Source organism: Somniosus microcephalus, chromosome 16 (genome assembly GCF_052327205.1).
Source record: "Somniosus microcephalus isolate GS21.2 chromosome 16, FLI_Smic_1.0, whole genome shotgun sequence".
NCBI classification, from domain to species: domain Eukaryota; kingdom Metazoa; phylum Chordata; class Chondrichthyes; order Squaliformes; family Somniosidae; genus Somniosus; species Somniosus microcephalus.
In genome coordinates this window covers 27,146,038-27,166,906 of record NC_141002.1, presented here as the reverse complement: position 1 = coordinate 27,166,906, position 20,869 = coordinate 27,146,038, and the positions used below count along the sequence as shown (strand labels likewise).

Genomic DNA, 20,869 nt, shown 5'->3' with positions numbered 1-20,869 from the left:
TCATTATGTTACTGTTTTGCTCTTTGTCTCTTCTCTTCTGCTTCTCACTTGTCTCTCTGTCCTCTTCTGTGTTTTCCTTTGTTTCCTCTTTCCTTTCGGGTGTGAGGTGCTAGGTGGTGTGGCATGGTGTGGCGGGGAAAGCAGCCACCAATGGCTGCAGGTAGCAATTGGGGTGGGGGTTGTGAGGAAAATGTGGCCCTCAGCAGCTTCCTTCCTAGTCCCTTCTGTCATCACATGCTTCTCCACCCTCTCGCTCCCCCATCCCACTACCCTTCAAATCACTTCTCCCTCACTCTCATCGCCATCCTTACCTCTTCACCTTTGAACTACCCCCTGTAGTGTATGTACCTTTAAGAGCCCCTGTGTACTGTAATACCGGTAGTGACCACTCGGGTATATAAGCCTGTATAGCGTCTTGTATCTTTTAGTTCACCTCCAGACTTTGTTCAGTAAACACCTGTTAAACCAACTCCTGCATTCCGTGTCTCCATTAACACACGGATACAACAGTGGCGACAAATTGGAAATGGACTTGCCTGCAATTCGGCAGCACCTCAAGGAGATTGATTCCTCAGACGAAGGTCGAAGAAAAAAAACAAAAAAAAAAACTGTGGTTTCACCAGCTAGCCGGGCTGGTGGCAGGTACTGCATTAATCCTTCCTGGGCGGCGGGCTGGGGCTCGATCAGGTGGCTCTGCAGCGGGGCTGAGCAGCGAGTCGGAAGGCGGAGGCAAACAGAGACGGAGGGTGGAGCACTCGGGAGACGGCCGGCGCTGCAAAGTAGGTCGGCATTCGGACCAAGCAGAGGGAGGGAAAAGTCCCAGAGAGTCCGGCGGGAACGAGTCTCCAACTACTAAAAATATCTGTGTAAATAAAAACCGTGGAGAACAGCGTTGTCAGCAGTGGCAGCGGCGGGAGGCGCCATTTTTTCTCGTCAGGGAAGAAAGGAAAGCGCGGGAGGCGCCATTTTTGATTTTCAGGATGCCTAAGACTGGCAATATTACTGCTTTCAATAGTGATATAGAGGATTGGACCACATATGTGGAAAGAGTGGAAGTATATTGCACAGCGAATGAAGTAGAGGATGATAAAAAGGCATCGGTACTTCTAAATCTGATGGGCGCAAGGACATACGGGCTGTTACGAAACTTAATCACTCCAGCCAAACCGATGGACAAGAATTTTAAGGAGATTGTTGATACCCTACAGGAGCACTTAAACCCAACACCGCTGCTGATAGTGGAACGATTCAAATTCTTCAGGAGGAATCAGCACAAGAATGAAAGTAACGCTGATTACCTCACCGAATTAAGGAAGCTGTCAAAGCACTGCCAATTCGGGGCAGGACTGGCAGATTCTCTATGAGACAAATTCGTCTGCGGTCTCCTAAGCGAAGGAACACAGAAAAGGCTACTTTCTGAGAAAGATTTGACACTGGACAAGGCTTTCAGTGTGGCTGTATCATACGAAGCAGCAGCAAGAGGAGCTGCAGAGATACAGCAAAAGCCACAGGACTTCGGCACCCATGAAATGACACGGGGTTTCGAGAGATGTTATCGCTGCGGCAGATCCACCCATGACCAGAGGGACTGCTGGTTCAAGGACAAAGCATGCAGGCAATGCGGAAAGATGGGACACATTGCACGTGTATGCCGATCTGGAAACAAAAAATCCACTGACAGAAAAAAAATCAATAAGGAAAAGTACAGAAAGGTACAAATGATGACGGACAGTAGCTCCGAAGACCAGAAGAGCGATAGCGACTCCGGAAACAAGAGACTAAGCTGTCTCAAATTACATAATGTAATTGCCAAAGAAGATTACCAGACCATTTGGGTTACCCTCACGATAGCGGGGTCCCCAGTTAAAATGGAGCTAAATACAGGATCAGCTCTGACCGTCATAAGTCGACGGGATTACGAGCGGCTATTTCCGCATATACCTTTGAAAGACACATCCATTATCTTGAAGACATATACGGGGCAGAAAGTGTACCCCAGAGGGAAAATAAAGGTGCCTGTTGTATACAATGGCAAGGAAATACAGAAGTTGTATTTATACATTCTGCAAGATGGTGGTCCACCGTTGTTGGGATGTGAATGGATCAGGAAGATACGTTTAGACTGGCACTCCATTCAGGCACTGACGGTGACCAGTAAGAAAAAAAATGATGATGACGTAATACCTGAACGATTAAAAGGCATCTTGGCTAACGCCAAAGAAGTGTTTCAACAGGAACTAGGAACCTTGAAAGGCGTCACCGCCTCAATAAAAGTGGAAGATGCGGCAATTCCCAAGTTTTTTAAGGCAAGGCCGGTGCCATGCGCAATTCGTCCAGCAGTCGAGGCAGAGCTGGAGAATTTAGAAAAAGCAGGCGTGTTATCCAAGGTAGATTGGAGCGAGTGGGCAACACCCAGCGTCCCGGTCATGAAGAAAACGTTGAATAATGATAAATCTGAAGAAAAGAGAAAAATTCGCATCTGTGGGGACTTCAAGGTGACTGTAAACCCGGTCCTTCACACGATACAGTATCCTCTTCCAAGGATAGAAGATATTTTCGCCTCACTATCCGGAGGGAAACGTTTCACCAAAATTGACTTGGCACAGGCATATCTACAGATGGAGGTTGAGGAGGCCTCTAAAAAGTATCTCACGATAAACACACACAAAGGCCTGTACCAGTACAATCGACTGGTTTTCGGAGTAGCATCAGCTCCAGCTATCTGGCAAAGAGCTATGGAGCAAGTCCTGCAAGGGATTCCGGGGACTCAATGCTACCTAGACGACATCCTTGTTACAGGAGAAAATGACAACGAGCACCTTGCCAATTTGGAGCAGGTGCTCACTAGGCTGAGAGAACGGGGCCTACGAGCAAATCGCCCCAAGTGTGAATTTTTCCAGAAACAAATATCATATTGTGGCCATATAATTAACGAAGAAGGGTTGCATAAGTCACCTGAAAAAATTGAAGCGGTCATAAAAGCCCCAGCACCTGAAAATGTCTCACAATTAAGGTCTGATGCGCTATCAATTACTCATAAAAGACTGAGAGTTAAGAGAGTAACTAAAGGCTTTTATTAACAAAAGAATGAAGGTCTGCCTCGAGTGGTCGACCGGTCCAGAATACAAAGGGCTGGGGAGCAGTCACCTTTATACTAGGACTTGTGGGAGGAGTCAGCCGAGGCATGTCCAGGCATGTACACAGTGGAATACAAACAGTGGTTTACCACATTCACCCCTTGTTTAAAATTGAGTCCGACGGGGTGAAGTGTATTAAAAGTTAGTGCATTGGAGTCTCTCCGGAGGTCTTGTCTGCCGCTGTGATCGGCGTGGCGACGGCAGGGGTAGTGGAGCTTCCGGCGTCGAGTCCTGCGTAGGCTGTGGCACAGGCGTGTCGTCCTCGTAGATGTCGAGCGGGTCGCGGGGCCCAGGCCTGCCGTCTGCTGGGGCTGGATATCGGATCGTGGGGGGGGGGTGGTAGTGAGTAGTGGGTTACTGCGGCCTCCGAGGGTGCAAGGTCTCTTATGGAGACTGTGTCCTCCCGCCCGTCCGGGTATGCAATGTAAGCATACTGGGGGTTGGCGTGGAGGAGGTCGACCCTCTCGACCAGGGGGTCCGTTTTATGGGTCCTCACGTGTCTTCTTAGTAGGACCGGCCCTGGGGACGTCAGCCATGGCGGTAGCGATGCCCCCGATGTGGACTTCCTTGGGAAGACAAACATTTTCTCGTGAGGGGTGGCGTTAGTGGCAGTGCAGAGCAGTGACCGAAAAGAGTGGAGCGCATCGGGGAGCACATCCTGCCAGCGGGAGGTTGGAAGGCCCCTAGACTTTAAGGCTAGCAGGGCGGCCTTCCAGACTGTCGCATTTTCTCTTTCCACCTGTCCGTTCCCCCGGGGGTTGTAACTGGTGGTCCTGCTTGTGGCAATACCCCTAGTTAGCAGGTACTGACGGAGTTCGTCGCTCATAAACGATGAGCCCCGGTCGCTATGGATATAGCTGGGGAAACCGAACAGGGTGAAGAGGTCGTTCAGACATTTAATGACCGTGGCACTGGTCATGTCCGGGCAGGGGATGGCGAACGGGAAACGGGAGTACTCATCAATAATATTGAGGAAGTACACATTGCGGTCGGAGGAGGGGAGAGGCCCTTTAAAATCAACGCTCAGGCGCTCGAAGGGGCGAGTGGCTTTTATCAGGTGGGCCCTGTCTGGTCTATAAAAGTGCGGTTTGCACTCAGCGCAGACTTGGCAGTTCCTGGTCATGACCTCCTCAATAGAGTAAGGCAGGTTGCGGGCCTTGATGAAGTGGAAGAACCTGGTGACCCCCGGGTGGCAGAGGTCATTGTGGAGGGCCCGCAGTCTATCGATCTGCGCGCTGGCGCAGGTGCCACGCGATAGCGCATCCGGGGGTTCATTGAGCTTCCCGGGCCGGTACAAGATCTCGTAATTGTAGGTGGAAAGCTCGATTCTCCACCTCAAGATCTTGTCATTTTTGATTTTGCCCCTCTGCTTGTTGTTAAACATGAAAGCAACTGAACGTTGGTCAGTGAGCAGGGTAAATCGTTTTCCGGCCAGGTAGTGCCTCCAATGACGCACAGCCTCCACAATCGCTTGGGCGTCCTTCTCAACAGCGGAGTGTCTGGTCTCCGGGCCTTGGAGGGTTCGTGAAAAGAAGGCCACGGGTCTCCCCGCCTGATTGAGGGTAGCGGCCAGGGCAAAGTCGGACGCGTCGCTTTCCACCTGGAAGGGGATGGATTCGTCCACTGCGTGCATGGTGGCTTTGGCAATGTCCTCCTTGATACGGTGGAAGGCTAAGCGGGCCTATGCCGTCAAGGGAAAAGAGGTGGACTTGATCAGCGGACGGGCCTTGTCCGCATAGTAGGGGACCCACTGGGCGTAATAGGAGAAAAACCCTAGGCACCTCTTCAGGGCCTTGAGGCAGTGGGGCAGTGGGAGTTCCATAAGGGGACGCATCCGGTCGGGGTCGGGGCCGATGACTCCGTGTTCCACAACACAGCCAAGGATGGCGAGGCGGTTTGTGCGGAATATGCGCTTCTCCTTGTTATATGTCAGGTTCAGGAGTTGGGCGGTGCGGAGGAATTTTTCGAGGTTTACGTCATGGTCCTGCAAGTCACGGCCGCAGATGGTCACATTGTCCAGATATGGGAAAGTGGCCTGCAACGCATTTTGATCTACCATCCGGTCCATCTCCCTTTGGAAGACGGAGACCCCGTTGGTGACGCCAAAGGGAACCCTAAGGAAGTGATAGAGGCGGCCGTTTGCCTCAAAGGCAGTATACTGGCGGTCCTCAGGGCGGATAGGGAGCTGGTGGTACGCTGATTTCAGGTCAATGGTCGAGAAGACGCGGTACTGCGCGATCTGGTTGACCATATCAGCTATGCGGGGGAGTGGGTAGGCGTCCAGCAGGGTGTAGCGATTTATTGTCTGGCTGTAGTCGATGACCAGGCGCTGCTTCTCGCCGGTCTTAACGACCACAACCTGGGCTCGCCAGGGGCTGGTGCTGCCCTCAATAATCCCTTCCTTCAGGAGCCGCTCCACTTCGGTTTTAATGAAAACCCTGTCCCCGGCACTGTATCGCCTGCTCTTTGTGGCGATGGGCTTACAGTCGGGGGTGAGGTTAGCAAACAGTTGGGGGGGGGGGGGTGACTCTGAGTGTGGAGAGGTTGCACCTGGTGCGCGGCGGGCAATTTGGAAGCTGCTGGCTGCGGACTGTGAGTGGGGGTAGGGGTCCACCGTACGCCATCGTAACACTTTTAAGGTGGCACTGAAAATCTAACCCCAGCAGGACGGCAGCGCAGAGGTCGGGCAGGACCAGAAGTTTAAAATGATCGTACACAGTCCCGTCTACTACGAGTGTCACCACGCAGTAGCCGCCGATGTCCGCCGACTGGGACTCGGAGGCCATAGAAATCCGCTGGTGCGCAGGCAGGACTGGGAGAGAGCAACGCCGCACCGTGTTGGGGTGGATGAAGCTCTCCGTGCTCCCAGAGTCAAAAAGGCAGATTGTATCGTGACCATTTACCTTAATGTCCATTGTGGAACTGGCCAGCTGGTGCGGTCTCGCTTGGTCCAGTGTAACGGATGCCAGCGTAGGGGTCGGTGTGTCGCTGCGGGTATCAGATGAGGCGGTGTTGGGGGCCTGCTGCGTTCCGGCTGTCGTCCAAGATGGCGGCGTCCATGATCCCCATGTGGCTGGAGGCGTCCAAAATGGCTGCTGTACCGGTGGTTCGCACATGGCCGGGGAGGCCCAAGATGGTGGCCCGCATGGCCCACACGCAGCGCTGCTGGGGTTCGGGGTGGCTTTGGCCCTGCAGACGCTAGCGTAGTGTCCCTTCTTCCCGCAGCCCGAGCAGATCGCGTTTTTCGCCGGGCAGCGCGCTCTGGGGTGTTTTGCCTGGCCACAGAAGTAGCATTTCTGGCCTTGGGGCACTGCTGTCTGGCCTTGGGACACTGCTGCGGTAGTTAGGCCGTTGCTGGGGTGTGGCTGGGGTGGCACGGCGCTATGAGGCGGTCCTACCGTGTCCCAGGCTGTCATTCCCCGCGGCGTCCACGGTGCAGAGGAGTAGGCATCCATGCCCCGGTAGGCTGCATCCAATGATAGTGCGAGTTCAGAGGCCTTGTTGAGGTCGAGGTCACTCTGCTCCAACAGTCGCTGTCGGGTGTAATTGGATCTGTGGCCCGCTACAAAAGCGTCCCGGATAAGTTCCTCTGTGTACACGGCGGCCTTTACATCCTTACAACCACAGGCCCGGCCAAGCACAGACAGTGCCTGAAGGTATTCCACGGTCGATTCCCCAGGTTGTTGTTTACGACTCCCCAGAAGGTGCCTGGCGTACAATTCGTTCACTGGGCGCGTGTACTGGTCCTTGAGGAGCTTGATAGCGTCCGCGTACGAGGTCGCGTCTTGGATGACCGAGTACACTCGGTGGTTCACTTTGGAGGTCAGGACATCCAGTTTGTCCTCGTCCGATTTGATTGCTGCGGAGGCGGTCAGGAATTTTTCGAAACACTTAAGCCAGTGAGTAAACTTGGTGGATGAGTCCGCCTCCCGATGATCTAAGTCCAGGCATGCTGGTGTGAGGATCTTCTCCATTATAAAAATTTTGTTAATAAAATTGATGCGCTATCAATTACTCATAAAAGACTGAGAGTTAAGAGAGTAACTAAAGGCTTTTATTAACAAAAGAATGAAGGTCTGCCTCGAGTGGTCGACCGGTCCAGAATACAAAGGGCTGGGGAGCAGTCACTTTTATACTAGGACTTGTGGGAGGAGTCAGCCGAGGCATGTCCAGAGTGGAATACAAACAGTGGTTTACCACAAGGTCGTTCCTGGGATTGATAAATTACTATCATAAATTTTTACCGAACTTGTCAACTGTTCTGCACCCTCTTAACGCACTGCTACAAACGGGAGTAATTTGGAAATGGAGCGAAGACTGTAAATGTGCCTTCCATAAATGCAAAGGCTTGATCACGTCCAAAGAAGTGTTGGCTCATTACAACCCATCACTGCCAATCAGACTGGCGTGCGATGCATCCCCTTACGGCGTAGGAGCGGTATTATCGCATAGATTCCCTGATGGCTCGGCGCGGCCGATAGCTTTTGCGTCACGCTCATTGAACTCAGCTGAGCGTAACTATGCCCAGATCGACAGGGAAGCACTCAGCCTGGTGTGGGGAGTGAAGAAATTCAACCATTACCTACACGGACAAAAATTTACCTTGTTGACTGACCATCAACCCCTCGTCTCCATATTCAACCCTAAAAAGGGCGTTCCCATTATGACAGCGCAAAGGCTACAGAGGTGGTCCCTTTTCCTAGGGGCACACCAATATGACATAGAATACAAAGGATCAAAACAGCATGGGAATGCTGACGGTTTATCGCGCCTACCGTTGCCAACAGTAGAAGAGGCACCTACAGTGGATCCAGTGGAGATGTTCCACTCAACCATAGTAGAATGTCTACCAGTAACAAATTCTACCATTGAAAAGGAAACGAGAAATGACCTGACTCTCTCACGAGTCTACGATTTAACGGTGACGGGATGGCCAGCACATGGCGAACCACTGTTGCCAGCATTCTCGCAAAGAAGAGAACAGCTGTCAGTGTGCCGAGGAACCTTGATGTGTGGATCCAGAGTGGTGATTCCACCCAAACTCCAGGATAAAGTGCTAAAGGAGCTTCACGAGGGGCATCTGGGTGGAGTGAAAATGAAGAACCTAGCCAGAGCGTTTGTGTGGTGGCCAGGTATCGATGGAGACATCGAAGAAATGACCAAGAGCTGTCTAGGATGCCAGAAGGTCCAAAACGCCCCACCACAAGCCTCTCTACATCCATGGGAGTGGCCCTCATCTCCATGGCAAAGGGTACATATTGACTTTGCTGGTCCATTTATGGACTCAATGTTCTTAATCGCGGTTGATGCACACTCCAAGTGGCCGGAGTAATAAAGATGTCCTCCACCACCACGGAAAAAACCATCACAGTATTAAGGACCATATTTGCCAGGAATGGGCTGCCTGAACAGATCTGTTCTGATAATGGACCGCAATTTGTGTCCGAAGAATTCAGGAAGTTCTTAAAAAAACAATGGGGTTAAGCACTACATGTCCGCCCCATACCATCCCGCCACCAATGGATTAGCTGAAAGGTTTGTCCAGACCTTCAAGAAGGCCATAAAGGCCATGGGTAATGAAGACATAAATCTACAACATAAGGTAGATAACTTCTTGTTTGCATACAGGAATGCAACACATGTGGTTACAAACCAAACTCCCGCCATGATGTTTTTCAATAGAAGACTAAGATGCCGGCTGGATTTGATCAAGCCAAACATCAGAAGGGACGTAGAGAACCGGCAATTTCAAGGCATGAATGAAAGGCCAACTAGAACCTTCCAGATAGGTCAACAAGTTTTGGCCCGGGACTACCGTACCGAGAAATGGCAGCCTGGAACTATTTGCACACGACTAGGACCGCTGATGTATACCGTGGACATTGGTGAAAGCATAATAAGGCGCCATGCTGACCAGATCATAGAGTCATCCGAAAAGGGACAACCTACACCACAACTCTATACGCCTAATGATGAAGCAGAGATACCCATAGTATCTACCCCCGATCCGGTGATACTGGAACCAGATGAACCCGACACTGGCATTCAAGCCGAATCGACTTTGCCAAAAGAACCTACCACACCACCGAAAACTACTACACCACCGAGGCGTTATCCGGACCGAGTCAGGAAGCCTCCAGAGAGACTGACTTATAATTGATTAACTGCAGCAAATGTGTAGATTATTGTTCTTGTAAACATGTTAATTAATGATTACTTAAAATGTTATGTACTAATTATCTAAAAGGGGAGGAATTGTAGTGTATGTACCTTTAAGAGCCCCTTTTGTACTGTAATACCGGTAGTGACCACTCGGGTATATAAGCCTGTATAGCGTCTTGTATCTTTTAGTTCACCTCCAGACTTTGTTCAGTAAACACCTGTTAAACCAACTCCTGCATTCCGTGTCTCCATTAACACACGGATACAACACCCCCCCCTCCTCCTTGCTCTGCTATTATTCACCTCGCTCTTAACCATCCAACCACTCCCTCTGAATTGCTACCTGCTCCCGTCAAGGATGGTTAGTGAGAAACCAAAGGCCCCCTCACCCTCAACCAATTCTCCTCCTCCACTTCCCCCCTATCTGTTTATCTCAGAGAGGCTTTGTTCACTTTCAAAATTCAATTGGCTTTAAAAATAAATGAAATTAGAATGAGGAGAGAAAATACTTGTCTGTATTTCTCTATGTGTCTTTCTCTGCATCTTTTTCCCTCAGTCTCATAGGTGTTAGAAATTAGAATCTCTGTCTCACCAAGTATATGCAATTAGGATTGATTTTGTCAATACAGCATCAGATAATTAGTTGCTTTCAAAATTCAGGTGCTTTTTCCAATGTTGACATATCATTAAATGAAGAAAGACACAGTGGCCTAGAAATTTGTCTCATAAATGGCGCAAAACAGGCAGTGTTGGATCGGCCGCCTATTATATGCAGCACCTTATATTCAGTTCCATTGCAGTCACTGTTCGAGACTAATTTCTAGGTCATTATATCTCTATATCACTCACCCCTCTCTTTCTCTCTCTATTTCTGACCCTAGTCTTACTCTGCCCTGCTTCATTCTCTCTCCCCCCCTCTGACTCCAATCTGTCTGACTGTCTCTTTCGCTCACTCTCTCTCTCTCTCTAATCCTATCTCTCTCTTTTTCTCTGGTGTAAGCAGTAATTAGCAATGACCTTTTCTGTCACCAAAATACAGGTGATATAATTAGTTGGCTTCAAAATTCAACTTCAAAAAAAATTGTAGACTCTCTCTCAGACCCCAGTTTCCTTCTTTCTCCTCAGCTTAATATCCTTTCTAAAGTTAATTGAACACAAAACAAAAACCACAGGAATCAGAACAGTATTTTTTCTCTGTCACTCTCACACATACAAGATCATCTTATCTTTTTAAAAAGAAAACACTCAATATAAATTTCACCTTAAAGCTTTTCAAATGTGCCATTTTGTTTTTCAAAATTATTTAAAGAAAATCTACTAAATAGAAACTGCTAGAATCAGAAGAAAAATATTCCATCAGTATAGTTGACTGAATGGCACTGATGCATCCTAGGAAATTAGGCACATTGCACAATCTAAATTCAGCACACAGCAGTCCAGCTCTGGACAAACCTATCAGGTTCAATCCCAGGCTTTTGGGAAAGTGGACACCTTCAAGTAAAAATCTTAATGAAGGTATTAAAAGACACAAAGGACATTAAATATAATCATGTTATTGTGACATATGGGGGGGGAAATTGGGTTGCTTTGCATGAAAAACATTTTACAATCCAATATTAATTTAAGGAAACACATTTTCCTAAGTACATTATGCAATTTACAAGTTGGTGTCCATACACATTACGGTAATTTAGGATCACTGAACCTGATAAAAAATACTTCAGTCCCTGGTAAAAAAAAAAGTATTATTTAGTGATTCTACAATCTGATGCTCCCGGGTGTGAGTGTGTTGGGTGCGGAGCCTGTGATTTTCTGTCCATTCATTTTAATGGATGAAAAATCACGAGATGGGGTCCCGAAACTTCCTGGATCACGGAATCACCCCTACAACACCAGAAGGTTTCACCTCTATCAATTTTCCTTACAAAAAACAGGAGAAAAATTATTTTATTGGGTTCAGTGAGACTAAATTAGATCAATGTCTGCCTATTGCAACTTGCGTACTAATTAAGTATAACTCACATTGACTATCAGCAGGTGTTAACACATTCTTGTGAGAAATAACTCACCCTTGTGTTTTCAGCAGCTCTTCTTTTCCTTGTAAGCAGAATTCCAGCACACGACCCTTTAAGTCTGGCTGCTCTACACACTTATCACTAGTTCCGACACGATAGTATCCAAAATCACTTAAGTGTGGAAATGAAGAGGAAAACATTTTTAAAACTTACTGATCACTGCAAAAGATACTTGCTGACATTTCTTTCTTGTGGGCACTGAGTGCAGTGCACCTCGCTAAATCAAAGACTTTAATTTACCTATTTTATTCAATGGTGCAAAGCAACTTTTCACACAAGAAATTGATATTCATGAGGGCATGTGAACATTTTGATCAATAAGGGGCCAATTTTCATCATTGTGGTGGAAGGCATAACTTCATTTCTAAATAATAATCTTTTGATACACGAGGTACAGATACAAGTCAGAGTGCAGAATGTCACAATACTATTTTGTGCCTTTGTGTCACATGCACTGTACCCTGCTGTGAAGTATTTTGTTCCACAGTGCTCATAAGCAGGTACATTGTGCAAAAGTTAAGAAAAATTAGGATTGCCATTCATGTCATTTTGGAGCAGACAGCCCAGTTTTTGAGCAAGCGTGCCGAAATTTCGCAAATGTAAACCGGACGCCAAGAACTCCCGCTTAATTCAGTGCCTTATCAACGGTTTTCAAATAATTTTTCAGCAGCAATGAAAACAGAATGCAAGGCAAAATTCCAGCCCTATCTTGCTTCCTGCTAGACTCTGAACTTGGCAAAAGGTGCAAGCCAAAAATAGAGTCCTCGTTATACTAGGGGAAGATTTCCTCTGTGCACTCCGTGTAATGAAATCTTAAAGCTGTCCTTTATGAACTGGTTGACGATTTTGTTACACCATGGGGATCGCTCACTTTCTCCATACTAACTCCTTTGAAAATGAAACAGTCCTTCCCACAAGAGGGCAAAATCTGTATTCCACCCACCTCCCCTCACCCATTCCCCACTGCCAAGTTCAACATCGAGAACGATTATGTGGAGCGAATAAAGGACATGAGGCATGTTTCTTTTTCAAACAGCACAGATATACTGCAGGCTATTTAAGTAAACCACATTACTCAGCCACAGGCGCCGAATTCAGATCATGGTTACACCACTTCCTGCTTGACTGACCGTGTGTGACAATATATAGAATGGAATATCCTAAAACTACTGGAAGAAGCATGTCGATGAGAAAACATGGAACGGAATTTGGTTAATTACAATGTACGGCCAACAATACATACATATTATTTGGGCATTGCATTGAGGAATTAAATGCTGGGAATAATATAGCACCGACACACTGTTCCATTGGGATAATGCAAAAAATTCTATTCTATGACACTGATTCAATACATTTCTTCTCCCAGACATGCCTGTTGTAAATGTCTCTCTTCTCCCAGATCTACCTGTTGTAAATGTCTCTCTTCTCCCAGATCTACCTGTTGTAAATGTCTCTCTTCTCCCAGATCTACCTGTTGTAAATGTATCTCTTCTCTCTGATCTGCCTGTTGTAAATGTGTCTCTTCTCCCTCATCGACCTGTTGTAAATGTCTCTCTTCTCCCTGACCTACCTGTTGTAAATGTCTCTCTTCTCCCTGACCTACCTGTTGTAAATGTCTCTCTTCTCCCTGATCTACCTGTTGTAAATGTCTCTCCTCTCTGATCTACCTGTTGTAAATGTCTCTTCTGCCTGATCTAACTGTTGTAAATCTGTCTTCTCGCTGACCTGCCTGTTGTAAATGTCTCTCTTCTACCTGACCTGCCTGTTCTAAATGTCTCTCTTCGCTTAGATCTACCTGTGCTAAATGTGTCTCTTCTTTCTGAATTACGTGTAGTAAATGTGTCTTCTCCCTGATCTGCCTGTTGTAAATGTCTCTCTTCTCTCCCTGATCTGCCTGTTGTAAATGTCTCCCTTCTCTCCCTGATCTGCCTGTTGTAAATGTCTCCCTTTTCTCTCTGACCTGCCTGTTGTAAATGTATCTCTTCACCCTCAGCTGCCTGTTGTAAATGTCTCACTTCTCTGAGCTGCTTGTTGTATAGTGTAGTGTATATACCTTTAAGTCAGAACTACTTTTACAGCTCCTGTATACTGTAGTACCGGCAGTGACCACACCTGTATATAAGCCTTGCGCATGCCTCTGTACCCCCAGTCTTGAGACTACCCTCCTCCAGTAAATACCTGTGTATTGTTAAGTTACAGCATCCGTGTGGTTATTGAAAAACATCATACTCTCAGAATCACGAATCTAACAGTGGCGACGAGTGTCGTTTCGAATCTACCTGCAACTCTGCATTTCCCTTCGAGGATTCGCTCCGGGAGGGCGGTGTAAGAAAGTCGAGGCCAGGACGGGCGTCGACCACGAGCAACCGCCCAGTCGTCCGGCAGAGAGTGAACATCGCAGGGGAGGCTGTGGAGAGCCGGGCTTGGTTCCCCAGCCACGACGATCAGCAAGAGACTGACGACAGGTCCAGCACAGACCCTTCCCGGACAGCGGCGGCTGGAGCCGACTGATGGCGGAGAGAAAGCCGAGCAGCGTCGACGGGGTAAGACAGAGGGTGAAGCGCACAGGGCGCAGCCGGGGGTTGAAAACCGAGCGGCGTCGAGAGAAAAAAAAAACAAACCGGAGAGAGAGAGGGTAAAGCAACAGCCGGGTTCAAGACCAAGCAGCGTCGAAAAAAAAAAAAAAACGCGCAGAGCACAGCCAGGGCTCCAGGGCTGAACAGTGCCCGCGGGGAGAAGAAGGGAGAGCGTGGGAGACGCCATTGAGCCGCGGAGAAGGAAGAGCGCGGGAGACGCCATTTTTAGAAGCCGCAGCGGAGAAGAAGGGCGAGCGCGGGAAGGAAGGAAAGCGCGGGAGACGCCATTTTGTGCCAGCGGAGAAGAAGGGGAAGTGCGGGAGACACCATTTTTGACAGTTAAATCACACCCAGGGATGCCGAAGAGTGGCAGTATCTCTACGTTCGACAATGAAGTCGCAGATTGGGCGACATATGTGGAACGTATTGAGGTGTACTGCAGGGCGAATGAAGTGCCAGATGCTAGGAAAGCACTGGTTTAGTTAAATTCCATGGGTGCAAAAACTTATGGGTTACTGCGAAATCTAATTAACCCCAGAGAAGCCGGTGAACAAGAATTTCGAAAGCATAGTAGAAATCCTACAGGACCACTTAAACCCCACACCGCTGCTGATAGCAGAACGATTTAAGTTCCATAAAAGGAACCAACACAAAGACGAAAGCAATGCTGAGTACCTAACGGAACTGCGCAAGCTATCGAAACACTGCCAGTTTGGAGCGGGACTAGCAGATACATTAAAGGACAAGTTTGTGTGTGGGCTACAAAGTGAAGGAACCCAGAAACGGCTTCTATCAGAAAAGGATCTTACACTGGACAAGGCTTTCAGTATGGCAGTATCACACGAAGCAGCTGCAAGGGGCGCTGCAGAGATACAACGGAGACCGCAAGAATATGGCACCAATGAAATGTCCTATGGAACAGGGAAGTGCTATCGCTGCGGCAGAACAACACATGACCAGAAGGATTGCTGGTTCAAGGACCAAGTGTGCAGACAGTGTGGAAAAGCAGGACACATAGCAAGAGTCTGCAGGTCTGGGAAGAAAACCAACAGTAAGAAATCTCCACAGGAGAAGTACAAAAAGGTACACCAGGTGATGGACAGTGGTTCAGACGAACAGAAAAGTGACACAGACTCTGGAAGCAAGGAGCTGGGTTGTCTGAAACTACATAAGGTAACCAAAATGGAGGATCACCAGACTATCTGGGTTACACTTAAGATAGATGGAGTCCAAGTGAAAATGGAATTGGACACAGGATCAGCCCTAACAGTCATAAACCAAAGGGACTACAAGCGGCTATTTTCACATATACCCTTGAAAGCTACAGAGATTGTCTTGAAGACGTACACGGGGCAAAAAGTCTACCCCAAAGGAAAAATAAGGGTGAAAATGATATATAAAGGCCAGGAAATACCTAAAATGGATATATACGTATTGCCAGATGGAGGACCACCACTGCTAGGACGTGAATGGATCTGGAAGATACAATTAGATTGGCATTCCATACAGGCACTGAAGGTTGAGGCCAAAAAGGATGACGACGTCACACCTGGCCGATTGTCAAAAATGCTAACTGACACAAAAGAAGTGTTCCAGGAGGGACTCGGAACACTAAAAGGCATAACAGCAATGATTAAAATAGAGGAAAATGCAAGCCCAAAGTTTCTTAAGGCCAGACCAGTGCCTTATGCAATCAGACCAGCTGTTGAAGCAGAGCTGGAAGGGTTGGAACGTTCAGGAGTACTGTCCAAAGTGGACTGGAGCGAGTGGGCTACACCCATCGTTCCTGTAATGAAGAGGTCGTTGAGTAATACACCTGGGGAACCAAAGAAGGTCTGCATCTGTGGGGATTTTAAGGTGACAGTGAACCCAGTCCTTCACACGGTACAATATCCGCTTCCACGAATCGAGGATATTTTCGCCTCGCTATCTGGAGGTAAACGCTTCACCAAAATTGATCTAGCCCAGGCGTACTTGCAAATGGAGGTAGAAGAAGCTTCGAAACAATACCTTACGATTAACACTCATAAAGGTCTCTATCAATACAACCGGCTGGTGTTCGGGGTAGCCTCGGCTCCGGCTATCTGGCAAAGGGCAATGGATCAAGTCCTGCAAGGGATTCCAGGGACCCAGTGTTATTTGGACGACATCCTGGTCATGGGCGAAAATGACAGTGATCACCTCGCCAACTTGGAGAAGGTGCTCAACAGATTAAAGGAGTATTGGCTACGAGCTAATCGCCACAAGTGCGAGTTTTTCCAGAAACAGATCTCGTATTGTGGCCACGTCATCGATGAAGAGGGGTTACATAAGTCCCCTGAAAAGATTGAGGCAGTGGTCAAGGCTCCAGCACCGGAAAATGTGTCACAACTGAGGTCGTTCCTCGGGCTGGTAAACTACTACCACAAGTTCTTACCAAATTTGTCCACGGTATTACACCCACTGAACACCCTACTGCAAACAGGGGTACCATGGAAGTGGAATGACGAACGTAGACGAGCTTTCCAGAAGTGTAAAGAATTGATCACATCAAAAGCGGTGTTGGCCCATTTCAACCCAGCACTACCAATTCGTTTGGCATGTGATGCATCACCCTATGGTATTGGAGCGGTGCTGTCGCACAAATTCCCAGACGGGTTGGAGAGGCCAGTAGCCTTTGCGTCTCGGTCAGTAACCTCAGCCGAGCGCAACTATGCCCAGATTGACAGGAAGGCCCTCAGCCTAGTATGGGGAGTAAAAAAATTCAACCACTATCTGCATGGGCAGAAGTTCACCTTGCTGACTGACCACCAACCACTTGTCTCCATCTTTAATCCGAAGAAGGGCGTTCCAGTGATGGCTGCACAACGGTTACAAAGATGGTCCCTGTTTCTAGGGGTGAATCAATATGAAATAGAACATAAAGGCACGAAACAGCATGGGAACGCTGATGGGCTATCGAGCCTGCCACTGCCTACTGTGGAGGAAGCACCAGCAGTGGACCCTATCGAGATATTTTATTCGTCAATAATTGAACGATTGCCAGTAACGCACGTGGATATAGAGAAGGAGACTCGCAATGATCCGACGCTGTCTCGGGTATATGATTTGACGGTGAGGGGATGGCCAACACATGGCGACTCACTGTTGCCAGCATTCTCATCCAGAAGAGAACAGCTGTCAGTATGCCAGGGGACAGTGATGTGTGGATCCAGAGTGGTCATTCCACCCAAGTTAAGGAAGAGTGTGCTAAATGAGCTACATGAAGGTCATCTGGGGGGGAGTGAAAATGAAAAGCCTTGCTAGGGCTTATGTGTGGTGGCCGGGAATCGATCAACAAATCGAAGACCTAACTAAGAGCTGCTCAGGATGCCAGAAGGTCCAAAATGCACCACCACATGCCCCTCTACACCCATGGGAGTGGCCCTCCTCTCCATGCCAACGGGTGCATATTGATTTCGCTGGTCCATTCATGGACTCAATGTTCTTAATAGCAGTGGATGCTCATTCAAAGTGGCCTGAGGTGATAAAAATGTCCTCAACCACTATAGAGAAAACGATTGCAGTCTTACGGACCATATCTGCCAGAAACGGTTTGCCAGAGCAGATTTGCTCTGATAATGGACCACAGTTTGTGTCCGAAGAGTTTCAAAAATTTATGAGAAGGAATGGGGTAAGGCATTACACATCCGCCCCGTATCATCCAGCCACAAATGGATTGGCTGAGAGGTTCGTACAAACCTTTAAGAAGGCGATAAAGGCCATGTGCGACGATGAAATTCCACTACAGCATAAGGTGGACAATTTCTTATTAGCCTACCGAAACGCGACACATGCAGTTACCAACCAGACCCCGGCCATGATGTTCTTTAACCGAAGGTTGAGATCTCGTCTGGACTTGCTCAGACCAAATGTGCGAAGAAATGTTGAGGACAAACAATTCCAGCACATCAATGAGAAGCCGACAAGCAGCTTCAATGTAGGACAACCAGTCTTGGCCCGTGACTATCGAACAGAGAAATGGCAACCCGGAACGATATTCACAAGGCAGGGGCCATTAATGTACAAAGTGGATGTCGGGGAAAACATTGTGAGACGCCACGTCGATCAGATCTTAGCGTCACAGGAACGAGTCACCCCCATGTCTCGAGTACCTGGGGATGAACCCGACATACCGGTTGCATGTACCTCAGAACCAGTAGCAGTGGAACCCGATGAACAGAGGCCAGAATCGCCTCTGCACCAAGAAAAAGAACCTCAGGAAAGGCGCTATCCCGAAAGGGTCAGGAAGCCGCCCCAAAGACTGAATCTATAAATGGACTATTGTTGTTTAATGTACATGTTAAAGTGTTAATTGTTACTTGAATATTAGGGATACTACTAATCTAAAAGGGGAGGAATTGTAGTGTATGTACCTTTAAGACAGAACTACTTTTACAGCTCCTGTATACTGTAGTACCGGCAGTGACCACGCCTTGCGCATGCCTCTGTACCCCCAGTCTTGAGACTACCCTCCTCCAGTAAACACCTGTTTATTGTTAAGTTACAGCATCCGTGTGGTTATTGAAAAACATCATACTCTCAGAATCACGGATCTAACATATAGGTCTCTCTTTTCCCTGATCTACCTGTTGTAAATGTCACTCTTCTCTCTGATCGACCTGTTGCAAGTGTCTCTCTTGTCCCTGACCTGCCTGTTGTAAATGTCTCAATTCTCTCTCATATCTCTGTTGTAAATGTCTCTCTTCTCCCTGGTCTACCTGTTGTAAATATCTCTCTTCTCTTAGATCTACCTGTTGTAAATGTCTCTCCTCTCTGATCTACCTGTCGTAAATCTGTCTTCTCCCTGATCTACCCATTGTAAATGTCTCTCTTCTACCTGACCTGCCTGTTCTAAATGTCTCTCTTCTCTTAGATCTGCCTGTTCTAAATGTCTCTCTTCTCCCTGATCTACCTGTCGTAAATGTCTCAATTATCACTCATCTCCCTGTTGTAAATGTCTCTCTTTTACCTGACCTGCCTGTTGTAAATGTCTCTCTTCTCTCTCTGACCTGCCGGTTGTAAATGTCTCTCTTCTCCCTGATCTACCTGTTGTACATGTCTCTCTTCTCTCAGATCTGCCTGTTGTAAATAGAAACATAGAAGATAGGAGCAGGAGTAGGCCATTCGGCCCTTCGAGCCTGCTCCGCCATTCAATGAGATCATGGCTGATCATCCAAATTCAGTACCCTGTCCCTGCCTTCTCCCCATATCCCTTGATCCCTTTAGCCTCAAGAAATATATCCAACTCTTTCTTGAATATATTTAATGAACTGGCCTCCACCGCCCTTTTTTGCAGAGAATTCCACAGGTTCACCACTCTCTGGGTGAAGAAATTCCTCCTCATTTCAGTCCTAAATGGCTTACCCCTTATCCTTCGACTATGAACCCTGGTTCTGGACTCCCCGGCCATCAGAAACATCCTTCCTGCATCTAGTCTGTCCAGGCCTGACAGAATTTTATAGGTTTCGATGAGATCCCCTCTCAATCTTCTAAACTCCAGTGAGTATAAGCCCAATCGACACAATCTCTCCTCATACGTCATTCCTGCCATCCCAGGTATCAGCCTGGTGAATCTTCGCTGCACTCCTTCCATGGCAAGGACGTCCTTCCTCAGGTAAGGTGACCAAAACTGCACACAACACTCAAGGTGCGGTCTCACCAAGGCCCTGTACAACTGTAGCAAGACATCCTTGTTCCTGTACTCGAACGCTCATGCTACGAAGGCCAACATACCATTTGCCTTCTTAACCGCCTGCTGCACCTGCATGCTTACCTTCAGCGACTGGTGCACAAGAACACCCAGGTCTCTTTGCACTTCCCCTTCTCCCAATCTATTGCCATTCAAATAATAATCTGCCTTCCTGTTTTTGCCACCAAAGTGGATAACCTCACATTTATCCACATTATAGTGCATTTGCCATGTTTCTGCCCAATTACCCAACCTGTCCAAATCGTACTGGAGTTTCACGACATCCTCCTCACAGCATACCCTCCCACCCAGCTTTGTGTCATCTGCAAATTTGGAGATATTACATCCAATTCCCTCGTCCAGATCATTAATATATATTGTGAACAGCTGGGGTCCTAGGACCGATCCCTGCGGTGCCCCACTAGTCACTGCCTGCCACTCGGAAAACGACCCGTTTATTCCAACTCTTTGCTTTCTGTCCGCCAACCAGTTCCCTATCCAAGTCAATACCTTGCCACCAATCCCATGTGCCTTAATTTTGCACGCTAATCTCTTATGTGGGACATTATCGAAAGCCTTCTGAAAGTCCAAATACACCACATCCACTGGTTCTCCCTTATCTATTTTACCAGTTACATCCTCAAAAAATTCCAGTAGATTAGTAAAGCATGATTTACCTTTTGTAAATCCATGTTGACTTTGTCCGATCCTGTCACTGCTTTCCAAGTGCTCTGCTATTACATCTTTTATAATAGACTCTAGCATTTTCCCCACTACCGATGTCAGGCTTACCGGTCTATAATTCCCCGCTGTTTCTCTACCACCTTTTTTGAATAGTGGGGTAACATTAGCTACCCTCCAATCCATGGGTACTGGTACTGTTCCAGAGTCTATCGAGTTCTGGAAGATGACCAGCAATGCATCTACTATTTCTAGGGCCACTTCCTTAAGTACCCTGGGATGTAGATTATCAGGCCCTGGGATTTATCGGCCTTCGATCCCATCAATTTTCCTAACGCCATTTCCCTACAAATACTGATTTCTTTCAGTTCCACCCTTTCATCAGACCCTATGTTCCCCGGCATCTCTGGGAGGTTATTTGTGTCCTCCTTTGTGAAGACAGAACCAAAGTATGAATTTAGTTGGTCTGCCATTTCTCTGTTTCCCATTATAAATTCCCCTGATTCTGACTGCAAGGGACCTACG

The 20,869-nt window shown here is 47.8% G+C and overlaps 1 protein-coding gene across 1 annotated transcript in view; it reads right to left on the bottom strand.

Annotated features, from left to right (window-relative positions):
- LOC147106030 (sortilin-like) overlaps nucleotides 1–20,869 on the bottom strand; it is a 72,461-nt gene that overhangs the window by 13,965 nt on the left and 37,627 nt on the right. Inside the window, exon 8 of the mRNA XM_086008712.1 lies at nucleotides 11,369–11,485. Coding sequence (XP_085864838.1) covers nucleotides 11,369–11,485 — 117 coding nt within the window. The remainder of the gene's footprint in view (nucleotides 1–11,368; nucleotides 11,486–20,869) is intronic.